General features: G+C 39.1%; 1 protein-coding gene across 6 annotated transcripts in view; it reads left to right on the plus strand.

Moving 5' to 3' along the window:
- MGA (MGA, MAX dimerization protein) overlaps positions 1-14,033 on the plus strand; it is a 53,993-nt gene extending 39,960 nt beyond the window's left edge. For 2 of the 6 annotated variants that reach the window (XM_026061669.1, XM_026061675.1), the window contains 8 exons: positions 390-520; positions 1,955-2,006; positions 3,793-3,978; positions 4,684-4,795; positions 6,362-6,595; positions 7,664-7,840; positions 8,298-8,450; positions 9,506-14,033. In XM_026061669.1, coding sequence (XP_025917454.1) covers positions 390-520; positions 1,955-2,006; positions 3,793-3,978; positions 4,684-4,795; positions 6,362-6,595; positions 7,664-7,840; positions 8,298-8,450; positions 9,506-10,806 — 2,346 coding nt within the window. In that variant the 3' untranslated portion in view covers positions 10,807-14,033. The remainder of the gene's footprint in view (positions 1-389; positions 521-1,954; positions 2,007-3,792; positions 3,979-4,683; positions 4,796-6,361; positions 6,596-7,663; positions 7,841-8,297; positions 8,451-9,505) is intronic. The other 4 variants (XM_026061671.1, XM_026061672.1, XM_026061673.1 and 1 more) reach the window with 4 other exon arrangements.
- The last annotated feature ends 57 nt before the right edge of the window (positions 14,034-14,090 follow it).

A 14,090-nucleotide genomic window follows, 5' to 3' on the forward strand; every position in this document is an offset into this window, starting at 1 on the left:
TTACCATGTTGATACTATTTCAGCTCATGTCAAAATGTTAGTTAGCAAGAGTCTAAAGTAGTAGGTTGTAAGGGCAGTTTAACTGTAGCTTATTGGAAAATGTAGGCAGGAAAGCTCTGCCCTGTGAAGGTTTTATTTGATCCATAGTAAAAGCTTAAACGGCAGAGAGAGGTTTTGCCCTTACCAAAATCCATTTTGTAGAAGTTGCTAGTGGGAGAAATTCCTAGAGGATAACCACCTGCTTAGGGTTGTTTATTGGCCAGTGTAGCCAGAGATGCTGGTTCTTAATGTTATGATGTAATCTCTTTGAGTCTGAAGTGAAACAAAATGTTTTGGCCTGAGCGCTATTGCTAAGTAGATACTCATTTTAAAAAACGAAACAAAAACTGTTCCAGGATGCGTGTGAATACAGTGAGGATGACGAGCAGGTGGACATTGAGACCGTGGAGGAGCTTTCAGAGAAGATTAACATTGCCCGTCTGAAGGCCACAGCTGCTAATATCCGACCTTCCAAACAGAAGTAAGCATCCTTGGAGAGCGCTACAGTTTTGTATTTTAATGATGAGCTGACATTGAATGAACCCATTAAACAACAGGTTTAATGTAATGGTAAGATAAAGCAAGGCTTTTGTTAGGTCTTCCTGAGCACTGGGGCATCCCAGTGTCTGTGAGGACTCAGTTGTCAGAATAACAATAGATTAAAGGTGTCTTAGCCTTTTTGTTTTTTATTTTAATTTTTTCCCTCCATTTAATTAACTTGTCCACTAGGATGTGTGTCTTGTAATGTAAAACACTTCTGAGTGAATCGCCTCCCTTCCTGCATCCTAAAAATGAGTGGGGTCACCTTGGTTTTAAACATGATTTTGCAAGCTTCTGTTTTGTTTATACTTGCTGGTAGATTTATTATTTTTAGGCAGGAGCAGTACAGACTTAATGCCTGATTCTGTAAATGAGAACTTTAACTTTGGGACCATTGACCCAGTGAAGAAWGTTTTTTTTATTTGCATTATAGTCTGCCATGGTTGGATAGCTTGGCTTTTTCTTCCGCCCTGCCCCCCCCCCCCCGTGTGTTTTTTTTTGTTGTTGTTGCTGCTGCCCTTGCATTTATAATGACAGAATGCAAAGTAAAAGCATTGTTTGCCTAAGGTATGTGAAGATGGGCATGGATGTTTCTCTGTTGTTTGTACCAAACAAAAGAATGGGAAAGCTGGGTCCTTAGTTCTTCCTCTTTGAAGAATTTTTTTTGTAGAAACTTCAAAGAATCTGTTTGGTGGTATTATATATCTCTGTTTCATTTTTTTTCCCCCTTCAAAGATACAGCTTGACTTTTAACCTTAGACAGTGACTTTACTGGTCTCTATAAATTGCTGAAATCTTTCAACAAGAAGAGGAAAATAGGTGTCGTGTTTTGTAAAATAATTCTTTCAAATGTGTATGTTGTTCCTTTTCTTTGTTTTCTTGAAGCTCATTAGAAATGCTATGAGGAAGCTGTTTAGTTTAGATTTCTAGTTCATAGTTTAGATTAGGGTAGTAATAAATGTGAGGGGGCTTGGTTGGTTGTTCTTGGTGGGGGAGGGAGTGCTCTGCCATCTGTATTTAATCTATATTTTTAGAAAAACAACCAAAAACCTTAACCAAAATCAGAAAGAAATACTCTCTGCAGTTCATAGTCACTGACTGAATTTGCTCTCTTTGGCATATAGAGAAGTAGCTTGTTTTCTGCACTGTGGGATAATTTTACAGCTTGTAGAACAGCTGAATTTTTTCTAGGATGATGGCATTGAAGATAGAGTTCACTTTCTTGAGAAAGCTCAACAGTATCCTGCTTTCATTAGGAAGGAAAAGTTAATTTCAAGGGATATAAGGAGTAATTCTAGGCTGTTGGAATATAGTTAATGAGAATAGTGTGCATGAGATGAGTAGTGTTGGGAAAAACTTTTTGCCTTTCTTCCAGATACCATGCTCGTAATTCCTCGGATGAAAAATTATCTGAAAAACCTACGAAGGTATATGTTTGCTCTCCTCTTTCCTTTTGGTATTGCACTTCCATTTTAAAGATAAACTTTCATCTCAGGCGAGACTCTGATGCAATTTATATACCTTTCATGTATTTATGAATAAATGCAAGAGACCAAATGTGTATATTGGGGGAAGGGGCTGAGTCCACATCTCATTAAAGAAGGGACTGCCACCGGCATCAGTGGGTTTGATTCAACTTTATGAATAGGAAGAATATCCGCCTTTTATTTACTACTAAATTTTCTTAGGTTTTCTGTTCTTGGTGTATATAATTTTGGCAGCACAAGTAAAATAATGAATGACTGAGAATTGTTTTCGTATGTTTAAGTATGTAGGATTATACAGACTGCAGCACTGGGCAAAGGATTTCTGAAAAGAATAGTTTAAATAATATGTACTTAGACAAGTTAAAGACAACTGAGAAACCTTTCAAACCAAAACTCATTGCAATCTTTCTGAAGTTGATGCTGTATTTTAGGGTGACACTGCGGCCAGTTTCACTAGCTGTCCATGATACTAACCATCAGTCACATACTCAATATCACGTTCAGAGCTACCTGCTGGGGCAGTGGGCTTTGAGGTGGGATGTGAACCTGGTGTTTGCCTTGCATAATGAAAAAAAATGGTACATGTGCTTTTGCCTGAGTAAAGATGAGTTCCATAATGCTTTGCCTGCCCTTGCCTTCTCCATGTATTCTTCTGTCTGCCATTGAGGTTATGCCATATGACTGATGTCAGGCAGAGAAGATGGCATGGGGCCCTTCGTAAAAGGACCGAACATTGCCCAACACAAGAGCAGACACTGTTGTAGTCATCCTGAACTCAGGCTGCCTACAAAGGCAAAATGGATATCAAGAGCCAGGTTTCAGGAACGTGTCAGCCTTCAGATTCCTCCTAAGGCCAGCAGGCACAGAAGCAGTATCACTGGAGCTGAGGAGTCTTTCCACTGATCTCATTGGGGCTTGGAGCAGACCAAAAATGATCTAAAAAATACATTAACATTTCTTAAGTATTACTTTGGCATAAAATAAATAACATAACAATACAAAACCTGTAAGAGTAATGATGAAATAACAAACCTTCTAATGTGTAGACATTGACAATTATGCATATTACCTATCGATCTTCATGGAAGTTTAAACAAATACACAAAAAAAACCAAAGCCCATCTTTAACGCTTCCTTTTTTTTGGTAAATGTCTGGGGTGATCAATATTAATGGCTTCTTTCATATTCTTATCTACAATGTCTGTTGGCCCTTATCCGTATGTATCTATGAAACAAAACAGAAATGAAATAGGTTTAACTCCAGGGAAAGATTCAAATGACCTATATTTGATGCAATTGTTTCATTTGTTGCTAGGCTTTTTTGACAATTAAAATCATTGGGCTCAAACACATGTGATTTTGCTGTAATACTGTGGCTTACCTAAGTAGCCTTGTATTGCAGAGTGTCTATGTAACATGTTTCCATATGTGGAAAAATGGAATGCTTATGAACAGAAAGGGCTGCTCATGGTCTTTTCCTTCAGGGAGGATGTTACTATGTTGGTCGCTTTCACCATATTTCATGCTTCTTGCTTGTGCTTCTGAGATTGAGCATTCATGAAGACATAATAGTTGAATAACATGATATGAAATACTGATGTTCTCTGTGTCCTGGAGCATCTAAGAAGATGTCTGTAGAAACCTTGTAAATCAGGCATGCCTCTGAATAATGTTTGCTGTTGAGTTGCATTTTTGTTTAAACTGGCCAATATGGTTTCTTCTCCAGCAGAAACCTCAATTCTGGAACAGAAAGCAGAAGACTGAGGCAGAAGCCTTTGCTCATTACCGCCAGACCCACACAGCAAATGAACGCCGGCGGCGTAATGAAATGAGAGATCTCTTTGAAAAGTTAAAGAGAGCTCTGGGGTTGCACAGTCTTCCCAAAGTCTCCAAATGCTATATTCTCAAACAAGTAAGTATTTTGAAGCCTCAGCTCTGTGGAGCAGAATGCTTTAATTTGGAGAGAGTAATCAAGTAGTCTTTGAGTCCTAAGTGATACAGAAAGAGAACTTCTGACACCTTTGCAGGACTCTGTAGAACAAAGCAATATGTGAAAGTATCTGTATTCTCAATAGCTCAATCTTAATGATACAGTTTAGTGACACAGTTCAGATTAGCCCTCTCCTTGTTCCCTTTGTGAATTTAACCACGGAAGGTTGTCCTAGTTCCCTAGGTATTTTGCTTTGTACATCCAGGCAGTTTTGAAATATGTTGAATACAAATCTTAACTTTTTTAATGCAGGAGAAGATAGCATTTTATTAAGTATTATACTGACATAAAATACTTAATTGTAAAGATGTAAATAACAGGAGCAAAACATAAGTTGTAGATAAATAATAATGCTTGCCAACTATACCTTGAAATTGTGGGATAAATGTTTTTCTCTTAAAAATGGCTAACTTTGGAGGAAGGCAGAACAAACTGTTTATCCCTTTTCAGTTTGTATTTAGGGAAAACTGGCATTACGCTGTACTTCACATCCTTTCTGTCTCCTAGTTTCTCAAGGTGATGAAACTGTCTGTAAAAAATTCTGTAAAGTCTTCTGGGAAGGAAAACTATTTTGCTGTAACTTTGTGTATTGTTGGTCCATAAATCAGTCCCCTGATGCTTTTGTAGGCATATGAAGAAATCCAAGGATTGACTGATCAGGCAGATAAACTTATTGGACAGAAGAATTTACTGACTCGCAAACAGGATGTTCTGATTCGTAAAGTATCCACACTTTCAGGTGAGACTTTTTTTTGAGAGAGAGGCTAGCTGGAATAATGGGGAAAAAAAAAAAGGCTTGCAGGGGTGGGAGGGAGTTAGAGTAGCCCTCTGTGGTTCTGGGAGAGTTGTTAGTGTTCACATAAAATCTAGGCTCTTGATGCCAAGCAAARACATGTCGAGCTCTGAATCAGTGATATGCTCATCATGCTGATGGAACTGCTGCTTTTATTTTCCTTTTATACCTAAAGGAAAGGTAGAAAGATCTGTGCTTGCAAGCATAGACTTGGGTTCCTCTGTATTGGGAATGTTTTAGTGGGAAGAATAAGTCACTTCATTGTGTCCCTGGTGACTTCTTGAAACAGCTTTTCTGCTGCGTGCTTCACACATATGCACAACTGTCTTTGATTAGTACCAGATTCCTGACTCTTTTTGTCAACTTTGCAAATGACTATCCCTGTACTACTTTTCTGAAAAGTAATGATAGTAATGTCTGCTAGATGGAGAATGCAGCTCTGTCCATAGAACAAAATTGCAGTATATTCTGAGCTGTTATTCATCTGGGCATTTCAGATCAAATCCATGACCCAATTCTTGGGTCTTTCTGTCTCATTTGGATATGTGGGAAACCTGCAGCACATGTCCAGCCAGTGCCGAAAATGTGTGTGAACAAACATAAAGCCTTAAATTACTCTTTCTGTGATCTCTTTATTGTCTAGGAGTAGAAACAGGAGACCCAGCTGTAAAGTAGAAATGAAAGATACTTAAAACTTGTATATTTAGATGAATCAGTTGATGTATATTTGAGGTATTTTGTAAATACTTTGTTTTAGTGGATCCTCATTTTACTCCAGAAATGTGTGTTAGGCATTTGGGCAGGGGATGAAAGCAAAGAACAACTTTGCTAAGTAGTTTTTCTGATCTTCTGCATTTCTGTGTGAAATACCTCAAAACTGTTGGGGCCAGGGGGAACCTCTCAAGAGGATTAGTTAAAGATAGACTTTGATGTTATAGCATAAATATTAAGTAGGAAACAAGTCAGGATAGTTAGTTGAATTTTGATCATATTGTGTGCATCTACAGAAAATGATTTATAAAATCCTGTTGTTTAATTTGAAAATCATAGCATACTGAATAATCATAGACTGTATGTGAACTTACCTCTAAATGTCCTTAAGTAATAAGGTCCATCAGCCTAAGTAATTTAATACAAGGTAAAAATAACATCTAGCCATGTAGTCATATATATATACTATTACAAAAGACATGAGTTTTTTTCACAGTTGTAGAAATTTTCAAAAGGTACCTGCTCAGCAACAGCTAGTGTTTGTCCAAGCTGAGTTCTGTTCATCAAAGTTGCAGGTAGGTTTTAAAATGTGTGGACATTTCTGAAGAAAAAAAAAAATCTTAGAAAAAATACATAATCATTTTYCTCTGTTCTTAGATATGCTATTTACTTTGAGGGATTTTATTGATTGTAAAGTAGTTGGATGGGGTCAACTGGATAGATTTTTAGTTCAGTCTTCAGCRCTCTAGTTTTGGAAAGTGAGTTTGAAAACTGATTGACTCTGTGTTGATTTTTCTATAGGGAAAACAGAAGAGGTTGTCCTGAAGAAGCTAGAATACATTTATGCCAAACAAAAAGCAGTAGAAGCACAAAAAAAGAAGAAACAAGCTGAGCCAGAGGAATCTGTTGTAAGCTCAACTGCTAGCACGCAGCAAGAAGGATCTTCTGCTCTGTCCAGAGAGCTGGGCCAAATGGCTGTTACAAACAGAAGAGGCAAGCCATTGATACTTGCCAGAAAAGGAGGCCATGCTACAGGTGGGCCAAAAAAGATGCACATTTCACAAAGGGGAAACAGACATTTCAGGACTGCATGGGAGGGCCCTGCTTGTGGAGTCCATCTTTCTTGAAGCAGAATTCAGTACAGGAGCAGGAAGTGTCCATCCAGTAGGTGTGGAAACCATTTGTTTTCAATGAATATGAGAACAGCATGTTTGAGATGTTCAGATGAACATGACTTTGTGTTTCAGAATGATGGGAAATAAGTTCCTTATGAAGTTGTCTTGCAGTCCTATGGAGTTTCACTGCAATCTTGCAGTAATTTCTGTGAATCAAAGGCAGTTTTTTTCCCACTGACTTASAAGTAGAAGCTCCACCCCCAAAATCATGAAGTTGGTAGACTAGATTAAGTTTTTGAAAGACCTCTCCCCAGGTAAGCTAGCTCTCAAGGTAGAAGACTTGCTCATAGTTTTAACTGCAGAATTATTGGACATTTGATCATTTTCTGGAGCTGCAGAGAATTTGTGGGATGTATTCGGTATTTATGGAGACTTTCCCACCAGAAACCTAAAGAGAAGGAGCAAAGAATGGAGAAGTCCAAACTTTCATGGTAGTAGGACCACTGTAATACTCCATAAGGATCTGGTGATGTTTCTTGCCTTGGTCACAGAGCTTCACTTGAAGTGGTCTTGGGCTTTTATAAAGCAACCTATCGTTTCTGTTTCCCAAGCCTCATTTTTGTCTAGTCCAGGAGAAGTTAGACATCAGGATTTGCATGTGGTGAGAACACTTCTATTCTTTGGACTGAACAAAGTCACTTTGGAATTCACCAAGACTGCTATGATCTTTGATGGGGTGCCACTCTGGAGGGTTAGGATTGTGTTTGACTGGACAAGGATTTCATGCAGACTCGTTCTAGCCACCTACTTAAGGCTCCTGGAACCTGTCTAGCTTCTGCAGCAACTTTCTAATCTAGGGCTTGTAGACCTTTTAGCTGGAGTTCCTTCCACACCTGTATTTAACACTGTTCTTTGGACTGTAGGATATCGCTATCACAGATGCTATGTCAGAATAAATTATTCTGATTTGTGTATTTCTTTTTTGCAGAGGACACCTCATCTTCCCTTACACTAACTGCTGCAAGCCTAGTGATGACTCCACAGGGGCAGGTGCTTACACTGAAGAGTCCATTGGTACCAGGGCAGGTAGCAGCTGTTCCTTCCACACTCTTGCAAGCTGAATTAAAGCCTCGAGCTGCCACCACTACCATGACAACACAGCCAGGTATGATCATGTGATAACATACTAATTGAAAGATGATAATCAATATGGTGGCATTCCTTGATGTGCAGATCTGTTTACAAAGCAGCATTTTACTTCATGTTTGTTTTGGATTTCATTCTTTACAACTTATCTGAATGAGATAGGATCTGACACTGATATATTTGGTATAATTAACTCAAACTGTCAGTTTGTCAACAGGTAAGTAAAATCTGTTAAATTTTCATTTTACCCGAACTAGGGAGACAGGAACTCCCAGAAAAGTTAATGCAACAGGAAGAATGCAGGGAAGTCATCTTAGTCACCTAATCGATCTATATCTCTATTTTTTACCACTTTCAGATGATATTACAGTGTAAAGTCCTACACAGAAGTGCAGGGCTTTTATTTTTCAGACTTGACTGAGTATCTGAAAGGGTCTTGTTTCCCCCCTGCCCCCCCTCCCCTTTTCTTGGATAAGGTATTGCTTCTGTGATGATTCAGCTGCCAGGATCAACAGTTCCTGTCCAAGTAAAAGGAATCCTTACTAACTCCACCATTCCCATTACACTGTCAACTGTTGCTGGAAACCCAGTGCCCTCAACAGTAGTAACAGCTGCAGAGCCCAATTCAGGTAGGCTCCTTTTTTGTGCATCGTTTTGCTTGTATGCAGGGAACATTATCCCTGCAAAGATGAAGCTTAATTGTTTTTCTCACCAGGAAGTAATGATAGGTATTACTGTCTGGTTTTTCAAAGAAAATCACTATTAAATGTTTTGAACAGATTAGAGGGGACTTTAGGGGGGTATAGATAAGAACTTTCCTTTGCCTAAATTCTCCTTGCCCTCAGCAAAGTAAGAATAAGCAGGGGCTGAAATGTGTTCCTGGTGTAGTGCATCTCACTGGGGAGGCTACAGTACCAGGTGGCAGTGGGAGTGCTGAAGACCCTTGCCTGTTTCCCCCAGCATCTTGCTCCAACACAACCCCTTCCCATACCCTCTCTCTGCTGCCTATTGGAGGCTGCTCGTGAGAGCAGAAATGTTTTTCAGGACTGAGAACTGTATGCTGGGTGTAGGTGTAGGGTGGTTCCTGACAATAGTGTGCTTCTTGCAATCTGCTGTGTTAAAAGGAAGCCATTAATTTTGTGGTTCAGTGTAATAATTTGGGCATAATGAATCCTCAAGAAAAAGAAGTTTGCTTCAGATGCTGGGCTGGGAAAAATCTGAGTGTTGTATTTAGGAAACTGCTTGGAGGCTAAAAGTAAGTAGTCACGTAGTCCCTGAAAAGCATCTGTAGTATTATGCACAGAAGTAGTATTTCAAAATAAAAGTGTGTAAGTAAAGTGTGAAAAAACAGTGAGGGAGAAAATTCCCATTCTATTTATCTTGTGCATCACCATAAGAATTACATGCATTACAGTTATTTGCATTTTTGCCAGCGTGCTGAGAGAAGAGACTGGGCAAGTGGTTCTGTGAAAATAGATGTAGAACTTATTCTTTTTCTTCTACAAGTTGAAAGTTAAGCTGTTAATATTTCAAGACTTCGCTTGGCCAAAATTGTATAAGTAGTTTAAATTGTGATTAGCAGCTTACTTGGGGAAGATCTGAAAGTGATCAAATTATCTTCAATTAGGAATTATCTTGCAGTTAACATGGATCCTGATGGATTTTGCTGTGTTTGGTTTTGCAGAAATTGAAGATTCGTTCATGATGCCAAAGATTGTTAATGTAACATCACTGGCTGCTGAAGGAAGTATGAGTCTAAACCTGAACAAAAACAAAAGTTCTAATGTAATGGCAGCTGCAGGTACTCAGGTTTCTGAGAAATCCCTGGCAGTCACACCTCCTGAGAGTAGGAAAAGTGATAGCATCCTTTCTGAAGAAAAAGCCAAGCCATGTCCTGGAGACAGTGGYGGAGATAGCAGAAGTACCACAGGTCCCACAAAAGTTTTCTTTGAAAATAAAGATGGCTTTCCACAGCTCCGGAATGTGTCGTGTACAAAAGAACCTCCAGACTCCTTTAGTAAAAAGCTCTGCGTTGGTGAGTTTGTAGGAAGCCAAGCCAGGAAGAAAGACAGTGATCCTGGAGGGGAAAGATTAAAAACAAAGGAATTGCCATTTCGCAAGCTGCAGATTAAAGATTCCAGAATAGAAATGGAATTGAGAAAAGTAGCTTCTGCAATGGAGGAAGCAGAACTGGATGCGGGTGAGTTACTGAGCAGCATCGAGGAGAGCGATGACACTGATGAAACCCTCACTTCACTGCTCAATGAGATTGCCTTCCTCAATCAGCAGTTGAACGATGATGCTTCAGGCATGTCAGAACTACCCAGTACTCTAAACTCGGACTTCTCTCATGGAGATTCAGAAGCTCGCCGGGGAACAGCCAGTGATCTCACTGCTGCAGATGGTTCTTCCTTCCAGTTTGGCCATTTGGGAGGCAGTTTTAAGGACCTTTCTGAAGTTCCAGAGGGTGGTGGCTCTATAAGTCCTCTCCTTCTGCACCTGGAAGATGATGACCTTACTGATGGGGACAAGAACTCTGGGGAACCTTCATCTGAAGCAGATGTTCTAAAGATAGTAATAGGTGCTGAAATGAAGGACCCACTTCCCAATCTGTCTGTAACTAGTGGTGGAAGTGGCAAAACTGTAACATCCTTGGTGGAGACCACTAGTGTGACTCCACCAGTTTTGCAGATGAAGACTAACCCAGAAGCTAGTAATGCTGACACTTTGTGGAGGCCCATGCCCAAACTGGCACCACTTGGCTTAAAAGTGGCAAATCTGCCAGTGGACTCAGAAGGGCAGAGTACTAAAGTGATGCCCTTACTGGCACCTGTAGTTGCAAAATTGGCACCCACTGGGGTAAAAACTTCATTATCTGCAACTGTTCAGGAAGGACAGGATAACAAAGTAATGCCCACTTTAGCACCTGTGGTTACAAAATTGAATAATACTGGGACCTTGCCTTCAAATTCAGCAGGCAAATAAATGCATATATTATTTTCAAAGACTGGAAAGAAAATCTGGAGCAGTGTGAACCAGTGTCTGAGTTCTGCAACCTCCCTTGTCCGCAACACTTGTTTTCTATATGGCATCAGCACTCTGTTCCTGAGGGCAGGCCCCAAATTGAGAAATAAGTGCTATGAAACTTTAATCATGTTGACATATTTTTACCTCACTGTTGCATTCTGGGTACTTTCCTTCCCCTTCACAAAACAAGGAAGATGATATATAACCATTGCTGGGCACATGGTATCCTTCCAAAATTGGGTCCTTCACAGAAACAGTTTGTAAAAGGACTGAGAAACCCAGGCTACAGAGAAAGATTTTTCCCAGCAGAGAGGCAGCTGTCTGTGTTTGAGGAAAAATCTGGGTTACTTGTTTTTGTACTAGGCAAGTTATCTATGCAGAAATGAGATTGTTCACATTTGCTATTTCTTCTGTTTGCAGAACATGATGAATGTGCAGAAATGAGATTGGAGTTGCTCTCACACTTGTTACCTAGAGTGGAGGAAGGGAAATCAGATATTTTGCAGAGTGCTGAACTGAAAAGTTTCTGTTCTTTGGTGCTACATAGTTCTCTGGTATAGGCTCTTTTTAGGAGCTTATACACAGAAGATTTTCATATATATCTAGAACTCCCAACAAATGGGGAAGATGCTGATCTTTTCCATTGTAATTAGAGCTAGGACAGTATGTTAGGTTTAAAAGAAAAATAATAATACAGCCCTGCTTTCCCCTCACCCCTCTATACAAACAGCTTTTCCCTTGATGATGCTTGGGGCATCTAGAAGGGAAAATTTCAGAGCAGAAGTACATTTGAGCACCCCATTGCTAAGTCTTCAGATACAGTGCTGAAGTAGCTTGAGTGTATTCACAGTTCTCTTTCTTTCCTCCCCTTATTCTTGAAGATGTATTTGGTGGTTAGGATATGCTAATAGGAAGTGTTGCTTCTTAAAAATACAGAACCCTTTCAGGACAGTTGTAACAAAATTAATGAGTGAGGTGTATATGTGAATGTATATATGAAAATACATGTGTATATCTTTCCAGACCTTCCATTTCTTTACAAATTCAGGAAAGGTACTCAGAGGTTTCTCACTGCATTTGCACAAGATGTGTATAGCAAAAAAGTCAACAAAAATGCTCATTACCAGGGAAATAGGGCAGTATTGAATCACAAGATGTATTTTTTATTCTTCTCTGCCACTGCTTACTCAATAACCTGTAGGTACTCTTCACTGTTCAGCTATTGGATGCGAAGGGCCTACAGACTGTAAAGATATTTATATTTTTGTACACAATTTTTGTTTTCATAGTTTCCTTGACAAATGAAATTTTCAGCCTAGGAGAGATGATTTGTTAATGAGTGTATACACAATCTTTTCCTATCAAGCTTGTAAATAATAGAAGTTATGGTGCGCTTGAGGGGCTTCTTAAGTGCTCCTAAAAGGTAAAAACATTGCTGTGAAAATGATACAAAATTTGGGAAATAGATGGTGCATTTTGCTTTGCTTAGGAATGTAATCCTCAATCTTACTGTTCCAGCAACAGCAGCTGGGTTTTCCTCCCAGCTTCCCCTTCTTTGGTGATGCACTAGTGCGGGAGTTTCATCTTTCTGGCACGGAGGCTGTGCAGGTGCTGAGAGTGATGTTTTCCCATAATTAGGAAGCAGCATTAGCTGTACACGTAGTGCAACCGTATGCCCTATTCAWTAAGCTGCATCTTCGGGATCTGTGTCTAGGATAGGTTTGCCAGGGGATATGCATGCTTTGGGTGTTTCCTTGTCTTTTTTATGATTTTATATTATGCTGCAGAGAGAATCCCTTCAAACTAGGTATGCATAAAGTTACTCCAGAGTCTACATAAAAAAAGGTGTCTTCACCTGACTATTTTAAATGGAATGTTTTAAAGCAGTTGCATATAACTTTTATTGCCTTTTGCATATTTACTCTTTTAAAGTTTGATACAAGTCCTGTATTAATGAGTTGGAAAAGAGAATATAGGTCAGCATGAGAGCCATGCGGGATCTTACAGCTGTTGCTGAATGCCTTAGAAAAGGGAACTAGCATGTAAATATATGTTGACACTTTTTTAATTATTATTAAAGGATTTTAACCTCATTTTAAATCATTGGAAATCTGGAGTAACTAAATGAATTCAGTAACGTTGCTGAGTATTTCTAATAGGCTGAAGTTGCTTTGCTTTTTTTTGCAAAGGCAGTTTGTTTTGTCAATAGATTTCATTCCTGCTATGTATGAAAGGGCAACCAGGACTATGCTATCATTCCTTTCACATTCCTAATCACTGAATTTTCTTTCTGCACCCCATCCTTCATGGTCCTGAATGGCTAATTTTAATTACAAAAATGTGTGCTAATAAGTTTCTGAGTACTTTTTGAAAGTGTACTTTGTCACTTCTCAGAACAGAGAAAGCTGTAACATGAAAACCATGCAAACATTATTTAAAATACACGCTGTGGTCTTGAGGATGTTTTGTCCATTATGGTGATGGAGAATGCCTGAATGTGTTTACTGTATGGCACTGGGCAATAAGGACTTTTTGCTGCAGTAAAAATACTGTAAAGGTGACAGCAGAAATTTTTGGTTCCTGAACATGATCACTAAATTAACTAAGACCACAAATTCAGCTGCAAAAAGTACTAGTTGGTGCTGTTCCAAGAAGGATGTGTGATGGGTTCTGCCTGGCAACAAAGCATGTTTGAAATGCTCATTAGTTTTAGTTGTTCCACCATCTCATGTCTGCAGCTTAATATTTTGCTATGAATTTAAATGCTGACTTCCCCTTTCTCCACTTCCCTCATCCTCCCATTGGTTTGGAACAAACCTTTTAAAAATGATGTATGCTGACTTTGAGGCAATAATGCAAGAGTATGTGATGAGTAGTGAAAAGGTTTTAGAATCAGGAGAGCAGAGGAGAAACCCCTGCAAGGAGCACATTCTCACTAGACCAAGAAACGTGGAGATTTTCTTTGTTTTTTACACATCTGTAAATAGACTGGAATGTTTTTAAGAATATAATGAAATGTCAGATTTAGCTTTTTTCCTTTTATATATTAAAATATATCTTTCCCTCTTTTCTGCTTTTGAAAAATTGATATTTTTGTAGAAATCTAACAGTACAGGACTCTTAAATAACTGTATGTGAGGGACAAAGTGTAAAACTAAAATAAACCAATCAAGGTCAACTAGAAACTGGCTTTGGAAGTTTATTGCAGGAAGGGAAAGGGAGAGAGGGAGGGAGGAAGAGGA

This window comes from Apteryx rowi, unplaced genomic scaffold, assembly GCF_003343035.1.
Source record: "Apteryx rowi isolate R43461 unplaced genomic scaffold, aptRow1 scaffold_183, whole genome shotgun sequence".
NCBI lineage: Eukaryota > Metazoa > Chordata > Aves > Apterygiformes > Apterygidae > Apteryx > Apteryx rowi.